The following is a 22438-nucleotide window of genomic DNA, read 5'->3' on the forward strand; positions in this document are numbered from 1 at the left end:
TGTTGAACACTGCATTCAACGCTTCACTGACGTGGCAGTGCATAGAGAACTGTTGATTTTTAAACTCGTATCTTGAGGAAATAAATCTATGGATACTTGTATATTGCTACGTCATCACAGTGTCCAAAAAAGGTAGGATGCAAAGATCAGATGAGAGTGCATGAAAGGTGGGTGTAACCTCACATAATTACCGAATCTGAACCTGGTTAGTATGCGCCCCACGAGTTGAGTCGTCCGAGTCATTATTGTCTCGCTTAACTAGAACCACTGCAAATCGTTGCTTGCGTCACGGCCAAATGAAACTCCATCTTCAAATTCCTCACCGTATCAATTTCACACAGTTCCCTCCCTAATCCCTATCTCCATGACAGAGATTAGAGAATTAGGACAAAACCTACAAAACCCTAATCTGAATGCAGAAGCTTTTCTGCAACTTTAATGCTGATTCTATGAAGTAAGTGAAACTGTTGATAATCTCTTCTACTTTTTGAGTTCTCTGTTAAATTTCATGGATTGCTCTTGTGTTATTGGTTTTTCGAGTTTATCATCTCTTCCTCTAACAAAATTACCAAAGATTCAAACCCGTAGGAGATCTTTCTTTGTTCCTACATCGATATTTTGCCATTCGAACAAATCCGAAGACCTCAGTGAAGAAAAAAAGAATAAAAATGGTTTAAATTTACTTGAATTATCTGTAAGTCTCACAGTAATTTCTGCTTCTCTGCCTCAATCTGCCGTGGCAGCGAGAGTTTCGGAGAAAAAACGTTCTGGGAAAAAGGTTGAATCTTTATCTCCAGAAGAATTGAAATCATGGTCTAGAGGATTACCAAGAATTAGCGACCGGATTCCATATACGGAAATTTTGAACTTGAAAGAAGAGGGAAAGCTTAAACACATAATTAAGCTTCCGTCCGTTAATTTGAAGAAACGACCGGATGTGGTTCTTGTGGTTCTTGAAGATTCTAGGGTTTTAGGACTGTACTTCCAACTATTGAAAGAGATGAGAAGTTTTGGGAATCTTGGAATAAGTTGCAATTGGATTCACTTTGTGTCAATGCATATACTCCTCCTATTAAGAAACCGGAGATTCCTTCACCGTATTTAGGATTTTTGTCGAGAATTCCCCTTTTCATGTTATCGTTTTTGAAGACAAAGCCACAATCAAAACGGGTATTGGAGATTGAGAGAGCTCGGAAAGATTTACAAACAAGAAAGAAGTTTGAGCTGACGAGAGTGAGAGATGACCGTGAAATGATGGAGAAGGCTATTAAAGCCCAACAAAAGATTGAAGAGAAGAAAAAGAAGAACGAATTGAGAAAGATTAAGAATGAGCAGTCGTTACGTCGAGCAATGAAGAAAGATGAATCGATGGCACAAGTATGGGCCAACATGGCTAAGAATGAGAATGTATCAACTGCTCTTGGCCTCGTGTTTTTCTTCATATTTTATAGGGTTGTTATTTTGAACTATAGGAAACAACAGAAAGATTACGACGATAGGTTGAAAATTGAGAAAGCGGAAGCAGAGGAGCGGAAAAAAATGAGGGAGTTGGAGAGGGAAATGGGAGTAGAGGAGGATGGAGGTGACGAAGAGGAAGGAAAAGGTGACCAGAATCCTTATCTTAAGATGGCCACACAGTTTATGAAGTCTGGTGCTCGTGTTCGTCGGGCACACGGTAAAAGGCTGCCTCAATACTTGGAGAGAGGTGTGGATGTGAAGTTTTCAGATGTTGCAGGACTTGGAAAAATACGACTTGAGCTTGAGGAGGTTGTGAAGTTCTTCACTCATGGAGAAATGTACCGAAGGAGAGGAGTGAAAATACCAGGTCAGATTTCTTCGATTCCAATTGGGTGAATTATATTTTCAGTTATTTTGATATTTTTAACATCTTTGAAACCACTAAGAATGTTAAATAGGATCTAGCACATAGAAGTTGGCCTCAACACCTTTTTTCATTTTTTTTTAAATGTATTGTTGTTCTTTGTTTGGTGCAAAGGTTTGTGCCAAAGTAAAGTTGGATTTGTATCACATTATACCCAGTGTCAACTTTTAACATATTTTGAGGAAATATCAAATTGTTTCCATTTCCACAAAGTTGGACATTTCTTTTTGTATATATTCCTACTATTCGTTTCACGAAATATTTTGGTGAGTAGTGAATTTCAACTAAAATAATCGAATTTTAGCAACATTTCGATGAGCAGCGAAATTCGACAAAAATATTCTTTTACGAAAAAACTATTAAAAAAAGTACAAAATTATAATGTTTTTTGAAAGACTTGTAAGTTACATATGATATTCATACATATTTAGCACCCAAAAAAAAAAAAAATAAAAAAATTCGGGTGTCCTTTGAGTTTTCTGCCAAAAAGATGCAAAAAAAGAGCAAATTCCAAAAAGTGTGTTACTAATTGGTAGTCAGCAGGTGAAGGTGGGTTTTGAGGTATCATCTCACAAACTTTTGCCGTATGAATCAAATGAAGAATGCATATTAATGGATAGTCTTCTTGTGTGGCATAACCCTAAAAATTATTTATATAAATCAAGGAAAATTTTCGACAAGTAAATAACTTTGCCCCTTCCAATTCAAGTTCACTGAAACATCTGCTATATGTTACCTAAGATTGCTTTAGTAAAATACAATGTTATATTATGCTCTAAAGGGGGAAGGTAGTTGTCAAGTGGGTGTTGACGTAGTTGAGTTCAACTGACTGCAATAATTTTATGTCTTCTACGGGAGACAATCTACATGGCCTTCCACAATTCTTGTAGTACCCTCTAACGTGGTGTTTCGGGTCCACCTTATGTTCTTAATGCAACATATAATAGAGTAAGGGGAAAAAAGATCAAACGATAATCTGTCTTGGCCATTATAACACAATTCCTTCAACAGTGCAAATAGATGTTTATAGAATCTACCAAATTTTAAGCTATTTATCTACTTCTTTTGATTATTAACGGGGAACTCAACTTGGTTGTTTCTTTATGTTGTCTTGTATGAGTTTTTTTTATCGGTAAGCTGGGGGATTAGGGCACCCAACCCTTCATGATGTAGGACAGAGTGGGAAGAAGATGAAACAAATCTTGGGCTGTAAATAATCTAACAATAAAGTCCCTGGTTGAAAATAAACTAGAAAAATAAAATCCTAAAAAAATTCTACTCTTCAAGCTTTGATGCCCCCATCACTTCAGTAAAATCATAGAAGGGGTTACAATCAAGTATAGTTTCAATTAGGGGTGACAATGGGTCAGGTCGTGATGAAGTAAGGGTATTATGAAAATTTACCAAACCCAAACCTGACCCATTTAATACGTGTGTCAAAAACTTATACCCGAACCCTAAACATTTATTAGATAGGTAACCTGACCTAACCTATGTAACCTATTTAATAAAATTATAATCTTAATTGAAAAAAATAAGTTTCATTTCTACCACCAAAAATAAAACCATTATTAAAAATAAAGCCACACAACCATAAACCAATATCTATGAACAAAAATTAAGTATCACAAAACATAAAATAAGTTTCATCACCAAAATGTATCACAACCAATTAAAGGGATGAGAAAAGAAAAAAAAAAGAAGAAAGATTGTCCATAGCATAGTACAAAATCTATATATCTCTAAGGTTAGTTTTGCTCACATGGATGGTGATCCAATGCTGCAGGCCTCTAGAATTCAATGAAAGACTCATATTTAAAAAAAATATAAATATAAATAAATAAATCACTTAGTAAGAAAAGTATTTTTTCTTTCCCAAACTAAAAGTTTAACCATTAATTATTTGAAAAAAAATCTTAAAACACCCTCCATATTTTATAAAATTTGATAAAATGTCTTATGAAAAAGTTCTATGATATTCTAGCAAAAAAACGGGTAATTTAAAAAAACCCTTAAACAATTGTTGATATTTGAGATACCTCCTATGTTTTATGATTTAAAATGACTCGTTAATAACACAATAATTAAATGTGTCAAAACCGGTTAAGCGGGTTGACGTGCCTAATCCAAACCCGACACGTTTAATAATCTTATTATATGGGTTGACACTATTATGACCCAAGTCCGCTAATTTCATGTCGTGTTAAGATTGCCACCTCTAATTTCAATACATATATTCTTGCAATGTAACATCCAATTCACTAGGAATATGAAGATGGGGAAAAAGATCAAGGAATGCTTGTCTGTACTCTATTTTCTTCTCTCCAATATAATTCAAACTTGCAATTGGCAAATGAACTATCAAGGCTCCGAATCTCATGGACCAGAAACACATATTTCTGAGAGACAGCTACATCTCCATTAATCCTTTCAACCACATATGAAGAATCTGATGATAGCTTCACACTCGGAATACCTTATTACAAAAAGCGTACTTCAATGCCTCCAATATTAATTTGAATTCAACAACAATAATATCATTCTCCTTGATAAATCCACAAGCTGCAAATTTACAGGATCCATGGCAATCCGTGCTAATGAATCTTATGTCAGCTCCAACAGATGATACAGACCCCTCTGTATTAATTTTTATACGACCTTCGTCAGGAGTAACCCGTAAAAAAGATTTTAAATGCATGAGAAAACGCTGAACATACCATTCTATGCAACAAAACACTCGGCAATGCTTTGTTCACGATATCAGTCCTCTTAACTCATAGTGGTTTTGGGGAAACATATGCGAGCCTGTGTAAAATGGCAGTGATTTTTATAGGCAAGTTTTCTGATCCACTAGACTGACTTTATACGGGGCAGCACCTGCTGTGCTGGTCCAGGCTAAACCTTCGGGACTAGGTACTCTCAACTCCTTTAAGAAAATCTACTCGTCATGGTATTGATTTCACGACCTCCCACTTGGCTGGATACACGTCATTCACCTGAACTATCGGGCAGGTATAAATATGGCAGTGTTAATCCATCTTATATTGGTTTGATATTGGTCACATGGTACAGTCCATAATCATCATCGTCAAAGCCTTATCCCAAAAATTTGGTGTCAGTGGAATGAATCTTGTTCCTCCATATGATCTGTTGCATTTTATTTTGGTCGCTCTTTGTAGGAGACTTAGCTTCGGTTGATATGTCTGTCATATGATCTGTTGGTTTCTCAGGTGGCATACTTCTTTGTGGACCTCCTGGAGTGGGGAAAACATTGCTAGCAAAAGCTGTTGCTGGTGAGGCTGGTGTGAACTTCTTCTCAATCTCTGCTTCTCAATTCGTGGAAATATATGTTGGAGTTGGTGCTTCTCGTGTGCGAGCACTTTACCAAGAAGCAAAGGAAAATGTATGCACACTGTTTATCTGTTCTGTTCCAGCTCTTTTTAGTTTCATTTCACATGTATTTTGGGATGTAGTTTTTCTCCGTTATTCTATATCTTTGCTCTCTCACATCAGCAATTGGTACATACAAAAACGTGTGCACAGAAACACATTATGTTGTATATTTTGTTGCTTTATTAAAGAAATAATTATAGGCATGAAGGTGGGATTTTGATCCCAGGTCTGCTTGTAATTTTGGCTTCTATTTTTCAAACGATTAAAGTTTGTTCCAAAAAGCTCAATTTTTTTACCTTTCTGATTCTTGTCTTTGGAACACAGTTACTTTCTCAGTACCAGCTTCGTTTTTGTTGAAAGATTGATTTGTTTAGAATTGATTGAACATTGGTTTGTATAGGCACCATCTGTTGTCTTCATTGATGAGCTCGATGCTGTTGGAAGAGAACGCGGTCTAATTAAGGGTTCTGGTGGACAAGAGCGTGATGCTACTCTTAATCAGGTCAGCGGGGGGATATTAAATTTCTGTGAGTCATTAGTACTGGATCCAATTTTTTCGACATCTAACTTATGTTTTTTGACTTTCTTGTTTTTTTTTTCTTGATAAACTCTAGCTCCTTGTATGCTTGGATGGGTTTGAGGGAAGAGGGAATGTTATAACTATTGCTGCCACAAATAGACCAGATATTCTTGATCCAGCACTTGTGAGACCTGGACGGTTTGATCGAAAAATTTATATCCCCAAACCTGGCCTTATAGGTCGTGTTGAAATTCTGAAGGTAGTGAGCATAACTAATTTTTCATGTGCAAATATTTATGGTGCATTTATAACATAATAAGAATACCATCACAAAACTTCTATTTTCTTATTGTTTTGAGTTTTTTGGAGTAAGGTTTTTTTTATCTTATGCTGGTACTAGGTCCATGCGCGTAAGAAACCAATGGCTGACGATGTGGACTATTTTGCTGTTGCAAGCATGACAGAGGGAATGGTTGGTGCAGAGCTAGCCAACATAGTTGAGGTTGCTGCCATTAATATGATGCGGGATGGAAGGCCTGAGGTAGAACTTACTCTTGGAAACTTTGGACTTCATTGATCTATTTATGGCTATGGTTTTGGTGTTCTCATAGTTGCCTCGTTCTTCTAGTATACTTAATAGATAGGCCTTTGACGATATTACTAGAAGCTTCCTGCATGCAACGGTGTCAAAGTTGAGAAGTAGATGACTGGTCATTATGGGGGGACAATAATCCCCAAATGATTTAAAACTTTTGGTTGAATTTGAATTTTATTCACTTGTTATTATTGTTAATGTTTGATTAAATATATTATTTTATCATCATATCTTTGGGATTAGGCTTTGTTTTGTATTATCATTAACATCCCAATATTTGGGGTTGGCAACATGAATGTAATTTGGCACTAGTAGTAATAGCTCATGATCATTATTGGTGTTGTCATCAAGACTCAGGAATGTACCCTCGTCGTTGGCGTTGCTGACAGTAGAGAGTGCTCCAAGAAATCCAAACTAAATTTTATTTATTAATTAAATATTCTGGATGGTCCGAAGTTTTATTTTATACTAATCTGATCATGGCTTCAAAAACTGAAATTTTATTTGAAGTTGCAGTAACGTTATTTTGAAAGGGGAAAAAATGTAGAACTAGTAGTAAAGAACATGGATTGAGGTTGTAAAAGCGGAAATGAACACTCTTCCAATGATAGAAGACATTGAATTTGGACAAAATTGAACGGTGGGACAAGATTTATTTAACCGACCCCAGATCTTTGGGATAAGCTTCGATGAAGAGATAATGATTAAAAGTTCTAAGAACACATAATCTTTATAAATAGCTCAACTGTGCCATTTTAGGCAACAAGGACATTCTGTTTAAGAAAATATTGCTGTGGCAAACACCACTTGATAGACATGTGCTGGTACTCAATTTCATTCTTCAAATTTCTTCTTTTTTTTTATAGCTATTATCTTATGTGTATATAATTTTAATGTGCATCAGCTTACCTACATCCATTGTTTTTCATGTTTACTTAAATGAACTAAAACTATTTTAGGAATATCTATTAATAGATGGAATCAACTGCACATACTCGATGGTGTAGTTAGTTTTGCCGGGATTAGCATATTTGGCACCAACACCTCTTTACTGTGTTTCAGTCCCTTAGGTGGTAGCTAAGAAGCTGGAATAATGAAATTTGTATTGACCATGCCATTGTAATTTTAGTAAGGTACGTTCTTGCACATTTGCAGATTACAACTGATGACTTGTTACAAGCTGCCCAAATAGAAGAAAGAGGAGCACTGGATAGGAAGGATAGAAGCTTAGAAATGTGGAAGCGATTAGCTCTTAATGAAGCTTCCATGGCTGTAGTAGCTGTGAATTTTCCTGATCTAAAAAATATTGAATTTGTAATATCCCGTTCTCAACTCTTCTTTATTTAATATATGTACATTAGTGTTGTCTCATAGTTTCTTGTAAATCCGTTGGTATTTAAATTTGTGGGATTCTATTGACACACCAACTTTTGCTAACAGCACCCCAATTCATGTGAAATCACCGAGGAGTTAGCACACGTATTGGGGTGCTCTTAGAAAAGTTGGTGTGACAATAGAAGCTCTCTTAAATTTTCTTGTTTCTAATGGAAATGGTCATGCAATATCTGTTTTGAATGTTTACCTAAATTTTAGATGGCACAAAATGGGCATTGAATGAAAACCCAGGTTGATTTATGTATGTGAACTTAGATATGCAATCAGAGAAAACATGGCAACTCTCTTTCTGCTAAAGTTCTTGATGTAGTCCTGCATCACATCAATTGTTGAAAACATATGGCCTTTTTGGCTGGTAGCTTATGCTGAGGACTGAGGATTCCCAAATGTACTTATGGTTTTCTAAAGATTATTAGCCATTCTGTTGAAATTCTTTTGAAGATTATAGCCTTCCGTAGATTGTTAGCCGTTCTGCTGAAACTCTTTTGAAGATTATATAGTGCAGTAATTCTTTTGGTTTCTCTGGACTAAGGCACATGATAACAAAAAGAATGATATCTTTTTGCCTATTCTTTTGGTGCATCTGACATGAGTAAAATATTGAAAAAATATGTGGGTGTCATTGTTGAATATTGCTGATCTAAGAAACAAAGAAAAACTTTGGTTTTTTCTTAGAAAAATCATCCCTTTTTCCTCGTCATACTTGCTACATGAAATCTAATCAACTGATATATTGTTCCATTTCTGCATAACTAGCAATGATACAATCTTAGCTTTGATGATCTGTCATCTGCAAGTTGTTTTGTGATAGATCCATCAATGGAGATATAGAGTCATCAAAAAATGCTAAGCCTCATCTTTATTTGACATTCTGTTGGAATGATTGAATTCCAGGTTTAAATGCATTAAATTGAAGTTTTGGAGAATCTCGCTGTAGTTCCTCTCAATTTTTTTTTTCCTAGCACTATGTTGCTCATGTAATATAATTGTTAGGGATTGCAATGCAGGTACTAATGGGAATTTTTTTACACTCCATTGCTTTGAATAGGTTACAATATCACCTAGAGCTGGCAGAGAACTGGGTTATGTGCGAGCTAAAATGGATCATGTGAAATTTAAGGCAGGAATGCTTAGGTATAGAATCCTCTCCATTTTTTACTTTCTAAGTATTACATTTTTATGAGAAGGCAATGAGTTTTTTTTTATAAGTCAGCTGAGGAATTACTTTTCTCTTTAAAGCCTAGCACTTTTATTGGTTGTTTAGTGATATATTTAAAATAAATAGTGGTAAGATTTGTTTATAACCTTTATCTATCAAAAAAAGAAGGAGAAAGATTTGTTTATAACCTAAAACATGCTTTTTAACGATATTTATCACTTCCTATAAAAAGTAATATTTACCACTGCAATTCTTGTTTTTGTAAATGTTTCAGGAATGTTTTGTTGCATCCCAGGGAATGTTTTGGTTTTTTTCCTTGACTGAAACATTATCTTATGATGAAATTTTGAACCTTGGTTATATTTACACCATTCTTCTCCTCTCTTGCACATCAAGCATTCAACCACCATTCAATAGGGTCTTCAAGAAGCTCAATCCAATTTCTGATTCTCTCTGGATGATATATTAAGGAATTTCATATCATCTTAAATTTCTTCTTACCAATGCTCAACTTGATTGAATTCACAATTGTCCTCCAACATTTAGAAGCCTTCGTAGAGAAAACCCTGGTTTGCTATGGGATAGGTCTTTCTTTCTTGGATAAGAAGAGTGGTATGAAGCTATTTCTATCCAATGGTGTAAAAAACTAAATGATGATCAAAGGGTATCTTGTTTAAATTAGAGAGATTCTATCAGAAAGGATGATCATCAAGGTTTTGTTGAAGCTCAAGTTAGAAACAAGAGTAGTGGCATTCCAAAGCGAATAATATGGGACATTTCAAAATTTGGTGACAACCCAACATTCTCTGTTTCTTGTTTCTTTCAAGTCAACCGGTTACTACTGACCTGTTAGTTTCGAAAATGTCCTTAACCATGCATTCTAGAAGGCTCCTTGTTTTTGTTGTATCATCTAAAACCATTGCTTTTAGATGGACCTGGTGCTTAAGATCAGTAGGGGTGTACTTACCGCTTCATAATTTGTTATTATTTCCATTAAGTGGCTTTTGAAGCATGGTCACAATCTTTACATTGTAATTTTTTTTTTTTTTAATTTCTATGTAGTCGACAGTCCCTCCTGGATCATATTACAGTTCAAGTAGCACCACGTGCAGCTGATGAGATTTGGTACGGCAAGGATAAGGTAAGATAACCTTTATCTTGGTATCTTATATTAGAATGATGGTAAATATTTGTAAATAACCCTCTTTTGGTAGGTAAAATATATGAGCAGTAGTACCACAGACCTGTGTTTAATACCCCACCTCCTTCAGTTTGCTTTTTCTTTTTTTTTGAAGAGTATAATATATTGATAAAGAGGGAAAACAGAATACAAGGAGGCCGAGAAAGCCTCCAAAAGAGGAACAAAGAAAAACTACAGCTACACTAATCACATAAAGAGTGCCATCTAAAAACGAAAAAGAAAAAATGATTCTTCAAAGGCTCTTGGAGGTATATTGAGGTTTATAATGTAATGATTATGCAGTTAAGGATGGGTCCATTGCTTGATTGCATCCCATCTAAATACAAACCCAGAGATGAAGGTCCCTTTGAACTCTTTAAACACTTTAGACAATAGAAATATTTGTTCTGTAATGCCCCTATAATAATGTCAGCAAGGCTCCTTTCCTTACCTTTTGAAGGACCTAGAAAATTCATTTCTTTCAAAATCCCCGAACAAACAATGTAGGGTAAAAGATTCCAAAGGATACTACAACTCTAGCTTTAAAAGTGTTATAAGATTAGGGTTAAGGAGAGAAGGAGGTACATAGAGAGGAGAATGAATAGGCCACTCCCAATAGGGTTCAATCTCTTTTTTATATTAAAAACATGTGGTTGGTTGTGTGGGCTTAAGTATTAAGCCCACATGACCTTACATTAATGAGAAATAAGACATGAGTTGTGTGGGCTTAAGTATTGGGCCCACACGATATTAAATAAGAACTCTAACACTCCCCCTAAGCTGGAGCATACAAATCTGACATGCCCAGCTTGGTACAAAAAGTAAGAAAGGAACTCCTAGACAATAGTTTTGTGAGAACATCTCCCAATTGATATTCTAACTTGATATAGGGAGTAGATTTCTTCTTAGCCATCACCATATCACGAATAAAGTGGTAATCAACCTCAATGTGCTTGGTTCTCTTGTGGAATACTAGATTACTAGCTATATAACTAGTAGGTTGATTATCACAATACATAGGCATAAGAGTAGGAACATCAATCCCCATCTCCTTTAGAAGACTCTGAACTCAAAGCATCTTACATGCAGTATGTGCCATATCTTTGTATTTTGCTTCAACACTAGAAGGGACTACAACTTGTTATTTTTTATTGCGCCAAGTCACCAAATTACCTCCCACGAAAGTACAATACTCAGTAGTAGATTTACGATCAATTCGGCTCCCTGCCCAATCAACATCTGAGAAGCCAATAATGGAGCATCTGAAAAGTCGGTAATGGATATAAGGGGTGAAGGTCTATAATAATCTTTTGCCTAGTGACTTCTTCAAATACCTCAGTAGCCTAAACACAACATCCCAATGAGTTTGTTGTGGAGCATGCATAAATTGGCTAATTACTCCCACAACAAAGGTAATATCTGGGTGAGTGATGGTCAAGTAGATTAGTTTGCCAACTAACCTTTGTTAATGCTTTGCATTAGGATAAATCTCCCTATGTTCAACATCAAGCTTAGTAGTGGGATCCATAGGAGTATCAACTAGCTTAAAACCCAAAGTACCAGTATCAGATAACAAATCTAGAACATACTTCCTCTGAAACAAACTAATACATTTTTTGGAGCGAGCTACTTCAATACCCAAAAAGTAGAGAAGAAGACCCAAGTCTTTAGTGTGAAACTGTTTGGCTAGATGAGTTTTCAAATATGAGATATCATTAGAATCACTTCCAGTGATATGATGATATCGTCCACATAAACTATCAACACAATAATTCCACTAGGAGAGTGCTTTACAAACACTGAATGATCAGAAGTAGACCTAACAAATCCATATCGACAACAACTGAGCTAAATTTATCAAACCAAGTTCTAGATGATTGTTTCAACCCATATATTGCCTTTCGTATACGACACACTAGTCCAGTCTTACCAGAGACAACATATCCAGATGGCTGCTTCATATATACCTCTTCTTACAAATCTCCATGTGGAAATATGTTGTTAATATCCAACTGATATAGAGGCCAAGCATAACACACTACGACAGAAATAAGAACTCTAACAGAGTTTAGGCGAGCCATTGGAGAGAAAATCTCACTATAATCAACCCCATAAGTCTGTGTAACCCTAGGCTACTAGACGAGCCTTCAACTTCTCAACAGATTCTTCAGGAAGATACTTGACTATATACACCTCACAACCTGCTTCCCAGGTGGAAGCGGAGATAAATCCCAAGTATGATTATGATGAAGTACTGCAATCTCCTCATCCATTGCTAGTTTCCACTCAGAAGAAGATAATGCCAACATATAGGAATTATGAAAAAAAATAACAGACAAGGAAAGTGTAAATTAACGAAATGAAGGTGAGATCCGATGAAAAGACACAAAATCAACAATTGGGTGCTTAGTGCAAGATCTAATGCCTTTCCGTAAAGCAATAAGAAGATCACTAGAGGTAAAAGTAGATGCTGGTGGATATGGAGAAAGTGAAGTTGATGATGGATTTGGGGTTGACAGATATGATGAAGGTTCTTGGAAACGAGTGTGTTGATATACTTTAAGAGGCACAGTGGAAGGATCACCTGCAAGAAGAATTGAAAGCACAGAAGACGAGGAAACTGTAGGAGACAGCTCCCTCCTAATGAGAAGACACAAGACCTAAATCAAATGAGGTATCGACAGAAGAAAAATAAGTTGTAGCTTCAAAGAATGTCACATCAGCATTTACATTGTAGCATTGAGTGATAGGACAATAACACATATACCCTTTTTGTGTACGAGAGTAACCCAGAAAGACACACTTAATGGATCTTGGGGAAAGTTTATCCAACCCAGGCTCAAATGAGTGAACAAAGCAAACACGACTAAAGACTCTTCGAGTAACAACAAAAAGATAAACTTGAAGATAAACCAGAAAGAAAGGTGATTGACCATTTAAAATTGATCATGGCATGCGATTAATAAGATGACAAGCTGCAAGGACAACATCACCCCAATAAGGCTTAGGTACATACATTTGAAACATAATAGTGCGAGCAAAGTCAAGTAAATGACGATGTTTTTACTCAGCAACACCATTCTGTTGAGAAGTATTAACACAACTAGTTGGATGAATAATGTCATTATCTGAATAAAAAGACTGAATAGAAGATTGCATGTATTTTAAGGCATTATTAGAATGGATAATTTTCACAATTTTGCCAAATTGGACTGAAATTTCTTTATATAAAGTAAGTAAAGCACGAGATAATTTGGTACGATATTTCAGTAAGTAGAGACATGTCATACAAAAATAATCATCCACAAACACCATAAAGTAATAAAATTAGATAAATTTTTTATCCTTGACGGACCCTAAATATCCGTATGAAGTACATAAAAAAGAATTGATTGATGACTCTCAGTACGATTAGAAAAAGAATTACAGTGATGTTTTTCCAATTGGCACGTTTCACATTCTGAAACTGACATTGAACTCAACTTAGGAATAACACAACGTAAATTAGACAAGGGCACATGACCCAATCGATAGTACCGTTGAAGAGGTGAAATGGAAGCACTCAAGGCAGAAGCAGACACATCGTGCATTAAATAGTATAATCCATCTTTCTCATGTCCCAAACCAATCATCTTCCTCGTCTTGAGATCCTAAAAGACACAATAAAAAGGGAAGAAGGTTACAGAGCATTGCAATGATTTTGTAAGTTGACTAATAAAAAGTAGATTAAAAGAAAAATTAGGGACCAAAATAGTAGAAGATAAGGGAAGAGATAAGTTTGGAAAAACATCACCTTTCTCAACTATATTACAAGTGGATCTATCATCTAGTGCAATGTAAGAATTAAGAAAATGGAAATTAGAAAAGAAATGAGATATACCAGACATGTGGGTACTAGCTCTTGAATCGATGACCCAAGATGAAGGAGACTTGACAACCATGAATGTGGGATTACCTGAAGTAGCCATAATAGTTGTGAATGGAGTAGGTCCTATAGTCAAAGTAGTCAACTTCTGAAGAATCTCTCCCAACTGTGTGGTAAGAACGCAGTGCTAGATAAAGTCTGAGAAGTGAAATCAGTGGAATTTTGATGAGTTTCTTCTTGAGCCTGATTAGCCCAAACAGGTTTACCCCATTTATCTCAACAAAAATGCTCAGTGTGGCCAGTGTAGTCACAATAGGTACACTTCAAATCATCACCATGACTTCCTCTACCACGACCACGATGAGGGTCAAATGAACCAGTAGAAACCAATGTTGATAACTCTTTGAGAGTTGTAGACGAGACACTCTCAAGAAAAGCACGTTGAAGACGAGAGAAGGCATTGACAAACAGTTGGTAAAGACTCACTAGCGATAATCTAATCATTCAAAGAAGCATACTTTGGATTCAGGTTAGAGAAAAACAATGCAACCTGAAATTCTTCTCGCTACCTTTTCTGGGTCTCAAGGTCTGTAGTTAAAGGCTGATGGTGCTAAAGTTCTTCCCATATACCTCGAAGAAAGCTATAATAGTCACTCAAGGATCTGTCTCCTTGTTTAGTAGTGAACATGACCTCAAATAGATCATATACCCTAGAGTCGTTTTTTCTTGAGAGTACATTTCTTGTATGGCTAGCCAAATCTGTTTTGTTGTATCTAAATACATCACATTGGAGGAAATAGAGGGCTCCATACTGTTCCACAACCATGTCAGAATTATCACTTTGCCAATCTTCATATTGTTTGTCATACCGGGGAGGTGATTCCTCAATCAAAAATCTTGATTTCTTCTTAGCACAAAGAAATACTTGCACAGAGTGTGACCATGAGAGATAATTAGTGTTGTATTTGAGCGCCAATACCATCAGAAATCCCCAAACTTGTCATCTGGGGAGGAGTAAACTAAAAATCCGCACTGAGACAAAAAAAAAAAAAATCAAACAAATATAGAGTATCCCTTGGGATATTCTATGATATATGGTTTGGGTTGAGAGGCCAATGAAACAATGATTGGAATAAAATCGCAAAACCCAAATTGAGATTCGTGCAAAATTCAAAATATTGATCGAGAAGTTGATTTTTTTTTTTTTTTTGGTAGAAAACACTCTTCAATTAGAAAACACTGTTTAAGGAGCACTGTGCACACAAAAAACACTGTTCACGCGACACTAGTCACATATTTTTATTTATTTTTTTGAAACTGAATTTCAGGCTTCCAAATTGTCCACCAATTCCCCAATCATTCATAAACACCTTAAACAAACAAAAACGAAGCCCTAAATAAACATCTAGGTGCAAACAAACAAACCTCAAACACCTAATCTCTTTTTAGAACCAAGGCCCTAGGATTTGGAAGTACCGGATTGAAGAGGGAAAAGCAACGGATTAAGAAAAGGGAAGAAAAGAAGAGAAATCAAGCAGATCTAAAGGTAGAAGTGCTCTGATACCATGTTAGAAGATTAGGGTTGAGGAGAGAAGGAGGAACATAGAGAGGAGAATGTGTAAGTCACTCCCAATAGGGTTCAACCTCTCTTTTATATTAAAAACATGTGGTTGGTTGTGTGAGCTTAAGTATTGGGTTAACACGAGATAAAATAAGAACTCTAACAAAAAGCATAACAAGATCAACTTTCAAAGAAAGCCTGGGGAAGTCTAATAACATTCATTCCGTATTGAAAGATTAAAAAAAATAGGGCCAAATGGAAAAGGCTATATGACAATGTAGAAGGAAATGATCGTCTGTCTCCATGCTCACCTTGCATTATGCATAAGTCTGCTATGATTTTTTTAAATAAAGCAATTAACTGTTGGCAACATGATGTTATGAGCCAAGAAAATTGTCTTGCAAAGGATATGATACAAAAATATTTAAGCAGCAAAATGTGGGAGAATCCATCTTAAAGAAAAATAGGCAAATAATGGAAACCTTAGGTTTCTAAAATAACATTGGTCGGCGGCCTTCCCTCAAGTTTTTATCGGTATCACTTACCTCCCCTCCAGCAGTCAATTTTGAATGATGGAAATGGTGTTGAATCCATTTAAAAGGTGATGTTTAGAGACTGTTAGCCCAACCAACTACGTGGAAGGTTTCAACACAATGGCCTTGGCAATTTATCAAAAAGAGATCTTTTTTGTTTCAGAAATTAGAAATATGAGTGGCTAGGAAAAAGGTGGAAGACATTGTTGGTGCTGTAGTTTTGTGTACAAGAGAACTGTCCATGTGGCCAATCCGAAAGCTCACCCACCCCATGTCCAGGGTTGGTCATGTTGACCTTCCATCTGGCAGATGATGATTTATTTTGGGAAATTCTCACCGAAAATGCATCATAATATCCATATTGCCTTCCACTTTACAAGAGAGGGCTTATGATGCTTGCATGGACCATAATGTGGTGTATCATCGTCATCATTTAACTCTGGCTCTGTCACCCATTGCAACAAAATTGGGTAATGTTGTGGTACGTTAACATGCTAATGGGCTGCTCCAAGGCAGTGAGGTAGAGTAGCTATGGATTTCACCATATAGGTGCATCATGGTGGGGATGGTTGCCGTTAATCCTCATATCTTCTTTAAGGGAATTTGACCCTCTTTTTGCCTGCAGAAATTTTGTGACTATCTTCAATGAGCACGCAAATGGTGTAATCAGTTGTAGCAGCCTAGGGATGAACCACTGGCTGCAACATACTTGGCCAAGAAACTTCATGAGTTCTTCAAGTGTCTGCAATGATGCCACTGTGGTTACGACATTGGACTTGGTACTGTTGATGTTTATGTATTTTTTACGGACAACAAAACCCACAAATTTCTCTACTTGGACAGCGAAAGCACATTTCAGAGGGTTCTTGAGCTTGAAAGCACGACAATGTTCAAACATCGCTGGCTGCCTTTGGATTTGGCATGGAGATTGTTCACATTTTACGAATGCATTCATTTCTAATTTATTTTTCTTAGTCTCTTCACTCATCCATCTCAATATCGTCAACTCTGCTACACTCAATCTATGAACATGTTTGTTAATTGCAAACATTCAGCTCCATAAAACATAGTTGATCTATTGCTGTCTTTATAAAACATAGTTGATCTTATTGTTGTCTTTATAAAATTTTCCTTTTAATTTGATTTGAATGAGTCGGTCACATAGCACTTAGTAAGCACACCTCTACTTTAACCATCCAATCCAATTCAATGGACATCGTTTTCCTCAATATTTCCATCCTTACAATAGAATGAATGTAGTGAAAATCATCGCTTCGGGTTATTTCCCAATGTAGATACATATTACAGCAACGTGGAGACCTGGTGCATATACCCCGGTACCTGCAGTTGACACCTGGGCACAGGAAGGATGTGGACCAATCAAGGCATCAAATCTGGTGATATTACATTTGTCTCTAAAAGCACTGGCAAATGACAAACTGAATAAGCTGTCATTGGCAGGTTGACATTGATGCATCCCAACTACTTCATACTGAAAAGGGGACCAGACATGCCAATACTAAGGTTGACCAAGAGAGCTAATAAAATGGAAGCTTATGCTTCCTTCTCTCTCTTGTAAGACTATAAATAAGGGACCATGTAATGGCCAAAGACATTTGTTGTATGCACCATCATTTATCATTCAATCACATATCATTTATCTTATTCTCTCGTTCCTTGTCTTGTTCTCATTATAGTGCAAAGGCCCCAATTTGTGAATGACCTCTTAAAAGGCTCCAAGTCTCTGAGTCCTTAAAAGTATTTGTTTATTAAAGAATTCAAAACAAAGAAGCCGTGTGAACTGAAGATCTCTCAGAGCGGAGATATCCTAGAGCCTGGAGAAAGGACTGCAACTGCAAACACAATCAAAATTCAATAACAGTGGTACCAAAACAAATAAAGAGCCAAATTAAAAGCAGACAACAATAAACAAATGCAAATTAAGCTGTCAGCCAAAACCTAATGTTATGGTTAAGCAAATTACAAAACAAACAAAATTCATAACATACTAAAGAAGAATATTATCATACAAAGACGAATAATTTGTAGTTCTATAGAAATGAAGGTGACAAAGGAGGTACCGCCACAAATGACATTTGTTGTATGCATCATCATTATCATTCAATCACATCACTTATCTTATTCTCTCGTTCCTCGTCTTGTTCTCATTATAGTGCAAATGCCTCAATTTGTGAATGATCTCTTAAAAGAATTCTTATTGCCCTACTTACAGGAGCCATTATTTTTTCCTGACCCATCCTCAATATATATCATTAGTAAAGTTGCACTATATATATATATATGGGAAATGTTCAACACCCTAAGCTTTACCCTGCACTTTAACAAACGTGTTTTGTCCTACATGGGTTAGAAGTTTTGGAATGGGCTAATTTTTGGTGAGGATGATCTTCTATGATTAGAAGATCATCCTCACCAAAAATCAGCCCATTCCGAAATTTTTAGCCCCATGTTTACACGTTGAAAAATCGTGGACCGTCCATTTTTTGTAAACTATTTTTGATGGGGTTAGAAGTTTTGGAATGAGCTGATTTTTGGTGAGGATGATCTCCTCACCAAAGAGATCATCCTCACCAAAAATCAGCCCATTCCAAAACTTCTAACCCATGTAAGACAAAACACGTTTGTTAAAGTGTAGGGTAAAGCTTAGGGTGGGGAACGGGACCCTATATATATATATATTCTAGTCTAGTCTTATCAACTAACATTACAGCACCTGAAGAATTATAACATGATGAAATATTTTCAGTTGAGCACAATTTGGGCGGAGACTGGAGACAATGCTAGGTCAGCTGCACGGAGCTTTGTTCTTGGTGGCCTTTCTGAGAAACACTATGGGTTATCTGACTTTTGGGTTGCAGATCGACTTAATGTATGCTTCAGTTTTTTCAATTTTACACGTCTATCCATTATTACACCAAGTTGTATTTTGTATCTTTAATCCATAACTTATATTACTAATTTTCAACATTCAGGAGATTGATTTGGAGGCCTTGCGAATTCTCAACATGTGTTATCAACGTGCCAAAGAGGTAGCCTCGCATGGAAGAAAAGTTTTACCAAGTTACTGCAACAAGATATCCTAGCAATAAGCTACCTATTCCATTTGTTCTTGTATTTCAGATCCTACAAAGAAACCGAAGGCTCATGGATGCCGTGGTTGATGAACTCATCCAGAAGAAAAATCTCACGAAACAGGACTTCTTTCGCTTGGTTGAGATACATGGCTTACTTGAACCTATGCCACCGAGTATCGTTGATATCAGGGTTGCTAAGCGTCTGCAGCTCCAAGAAACAATGATGGACATGAAGGAAGCAGTTCAAGGGAGCAGTATTTGAGACAGATGTTAAGAAGACCCTATGTCTGCTGCAATTGTCTTAATGGTAAAAATCATAAAATCTCTATATTTTTATTTTGTCATCTACTGAGGTTAATCCAGATACTAATATCTATTTGGGATTCATCCAGACAAAAATCATGATCTTTCAGTTCATGATCAATCATAACACATGCTTCTAAATTTTGATTTTTTTCCTCCTTTTTTTTGCCGAGTAGCTGAACTTCTGACCACATAAAATAACTGGGCTTGGGGCCAGGAATGTTAACATGTGGAATATTTGCGATATAAAAATATTTGTCCCGTCCCATGTTGTGTGGTTTCTCCTGAACATATTTAGTATTCTGGTCAAGATGATGGATTTTTACGCTGCACTGAATCCCGGTTCTATAATTTTAGATTTCCTTTTATATTTTTTCTTCATTGTATGGCACAAATTTACATCTTTCATAGATTATTATTTCTATTTTTCTTTAATAAGATTTTATTTAACCTTGAAAACTTTATTACTTCATGTATGCTCATCTATCCGTATGTGATACAACCCGTAAGACTTCCCCTTCAAAGAAGGTGACAGTTTTCTTGCTTGATCTCTGGTTGTAGATATTCTAGACCTGGGTTCAAATGCCACTGTCACCCGAGTTACTGATATTATTATAAACAGGCTTATCAACACAATTTTTTTTTCTGAATTATTTAACCGTACTGCTGAATACTATTTTTCATTGTTCACCATATTTTACATTCCCATATCTATGTCTTTCTTCTGATACCCATTTTAATGCATTATGGGTCCTGTATTTTCCTCTAAATTTTAAGAATCAATTTTAGCTAAGAACATCACACTGAAAACTCAATTGAAGACCACCATTTTATTTTTCTCAATAAAACTTAAGGACATGTTATTGGTAAGAGCGTGTTTTTTTATATAAAGATTGCTGTTTCAGGAAACCAGGAAATCTCAAGTCAGTATAAATTGTTTATTTGTAAAAGCATTCATAATTACCAGCTGAGAGTACCAATCTTTGTGTCCACATTCATTTCTTTTATACATTTCTGAAGCTTGTGTTTTGTTCTAATTAACAGCTGTGGAAGATCATCAAATAGAGAAATTCGATGTAACCTGGATTTTATTATCGATTATAAAAGAAAAAAATAATACTGTGAGTGAGTGTTCTTTCATCTCTCTGTTTTCAGGTTCGACTTTGATATCTCTTCTCTCAGTTACTAGTGTTATTGGTGTCTTCTCATCATAATTTTCTTTACCATGTCCTCTGGTTAAATGCTTGCGTTACATCTTTTTTGCAGAGAGGACAACAGGATTCGGTGCCAGTTGCTTTGTAATAATCTACAGTTCTAGATTCTATGGGCAAATCTCCTCGCAAATCAGAAAGACTTAAGGATGTGTTACTTCAGACGGCAAAGAATCCATTGTTTCACAAGTAGTAGGGTAAATCAGTAAAATTTTCTGGCATTTCAGATGGTCTCTCTTAAATTTTTTTGCTTCGAATCATAGGTTCTTTCTGATGTGGTGGCATTACAGCTGCGTGAAATGGGTGTATTTCGATCCACAATGAGACCAACCCAAATCTTCAATCATTTAAGATTGCTTGGGTATTTATGTCAATATTGCCTTGGTGAAGGAATAATTTGTGAATCTTGCTTGACAACTTGAGCCACAGAGCTGAAATTTTAAGAAACATTTTTCATTTTGTTGAAATCTGATTCTAATTATGAGAGAATCACTTTTATAATTCAACATTGGATTTTAGAATGGGATTATGGTCCAAACCAAGAAACATTTTTCATTTTGTTGAAATCTGATTCTAATTGTGAGAGAATCACTTTTATAATTCAACATTGGATTTTAGAATCGGATTATGGTCCAAACCAAACACCTCATCAGGTTACTCTTAGTAAAATCACAGTTGTACTGGGTCAAAAAATATAGGAGAAAATGTTATTATGAGAGCTTTTTTTTTTCTTCCCAAAATCTGTCATTTTCAATCCTTTATATATATATATATATACTTAATTCATTACTTCAACCTTCAAATGTCCTCATTTTTGTTTACACCTACGAATTGGATTCGTTTTCGTGTGATGAGCCACGGACCCAAATTTGAAATGAGCGAATCCACGAATCAAGTAACATGGGTTTGTATAGGTATTGGATCCTCGGTAAGGTGTTTTTCTTGTAGCACTTTTTCGACGGTGGAGAGAAGGTCCAAATTATTTTAACATACCTTGATTCTGATTTTGGAGACTAAGAAACCCCACTTTTCTATTGGTACACGTTTATTGAGGGATTTTCAAACATGAATTTTTTTTGTAAGTTAGGGATACATTCAATACACGTGAGCCAATAAAAATATTGAGTTTCTTTGCTGGCTCCAATATGCACCTCAACCCTTTAGTGGTCATAAAAAAGAAAAAAAAAAATTGGACTCACTTTCAAAATTTGACACTCTAATTTTGCTGTCTTGGCCATAAGAGTTTGGAGCACTATCAATGCGGCCGATGTGAATTGGGGCCTGTCTAGGACCAATCTGATAAGGATCGGATCGAACTTTCAAATTACTCAATAGGATCTAGGTTGAGTTTTTATCAGATGGGATTGAATCCTTATTGGAACCCAAATCTTCAATCCATGTCCAAAGTTATTAGATCATACCAGACATAATTTCTGATATGATCTGATCTGATCCATTGATAGCCTAGCCCCTCGCATACTTTTTCCACCAAATAGTTAACCCATGAATTTTTGCTCTTTATTTTTTATGAGAGCCGCTCTTGGCACTCCAATGTTTTATTTATTACACCCCAATTAAAATAAAAGAAGTAAGTGAATGGTTGAGAATAAGTAAAGTCGAGGTGTCAATAGCAGTTCTCTCAATTTTTATTTTTTTTTTGTTTTGTTTTGGTGGGTGGGTGTTAAGATTTTATAGGAGCCTAATCATATGAATCTTGAAATTGTTGGAACCCCAATTAAAGATCAC

The 22438-nt window shown here is 35.9% G+C and overlaps 1 protein-coding gene across 1 annotated transcript; it reads left to right on the forward strand.

Annotated features, from left to right (window-relative positions):
- Positions 1 to 271: 271 nt before the first annotated feature.
- Positions 272 to 21159, forward strand: EMB2083 (AAA-type ATPase family protein). Its single transcript, XM_086419501.1, is given in 14 exon segments — positions 272 to 968; positions 971 to 1825; positions 5113 to 5285; positions 5676 to 5777; positions 5890 to 6054; positions 6196 to 6336; positions 7546 to 7704; positions 8834 to 8919; positions 10007 to 10085; positions 18851 to 18973; positions 19077 to 19133; positions 19225 to 19485; positions 20526 to 20636; positions 20748 to 21159. Coding segments are annotated over 12 exon segments (2616 nt in total). The 5' UTR covers positions 272 to 508; the 3' UTR covers positions 19441 to 19485; positions 20526 to 20636; positions 20748 to 21159.
- The last annotated feature ends 1279 nt before the right edge of the window (positions 21160 to 22438 follow it).

This window comes from Akebia trifoliata, chromosome 12 (assembly GCF_017979445.1).
Source record: "Akebia trifoliata isolate Shusen 1 chromosome 12, ASM1797944v1, whole genome shotgun sequence".
Lineage (NCBI taxonomy): Eukaryota > Viridiplantae > Streptophyta > Magnoliopsida > Ranunculales > Lardizabalaceae > Akebia > Akebia trifoliata.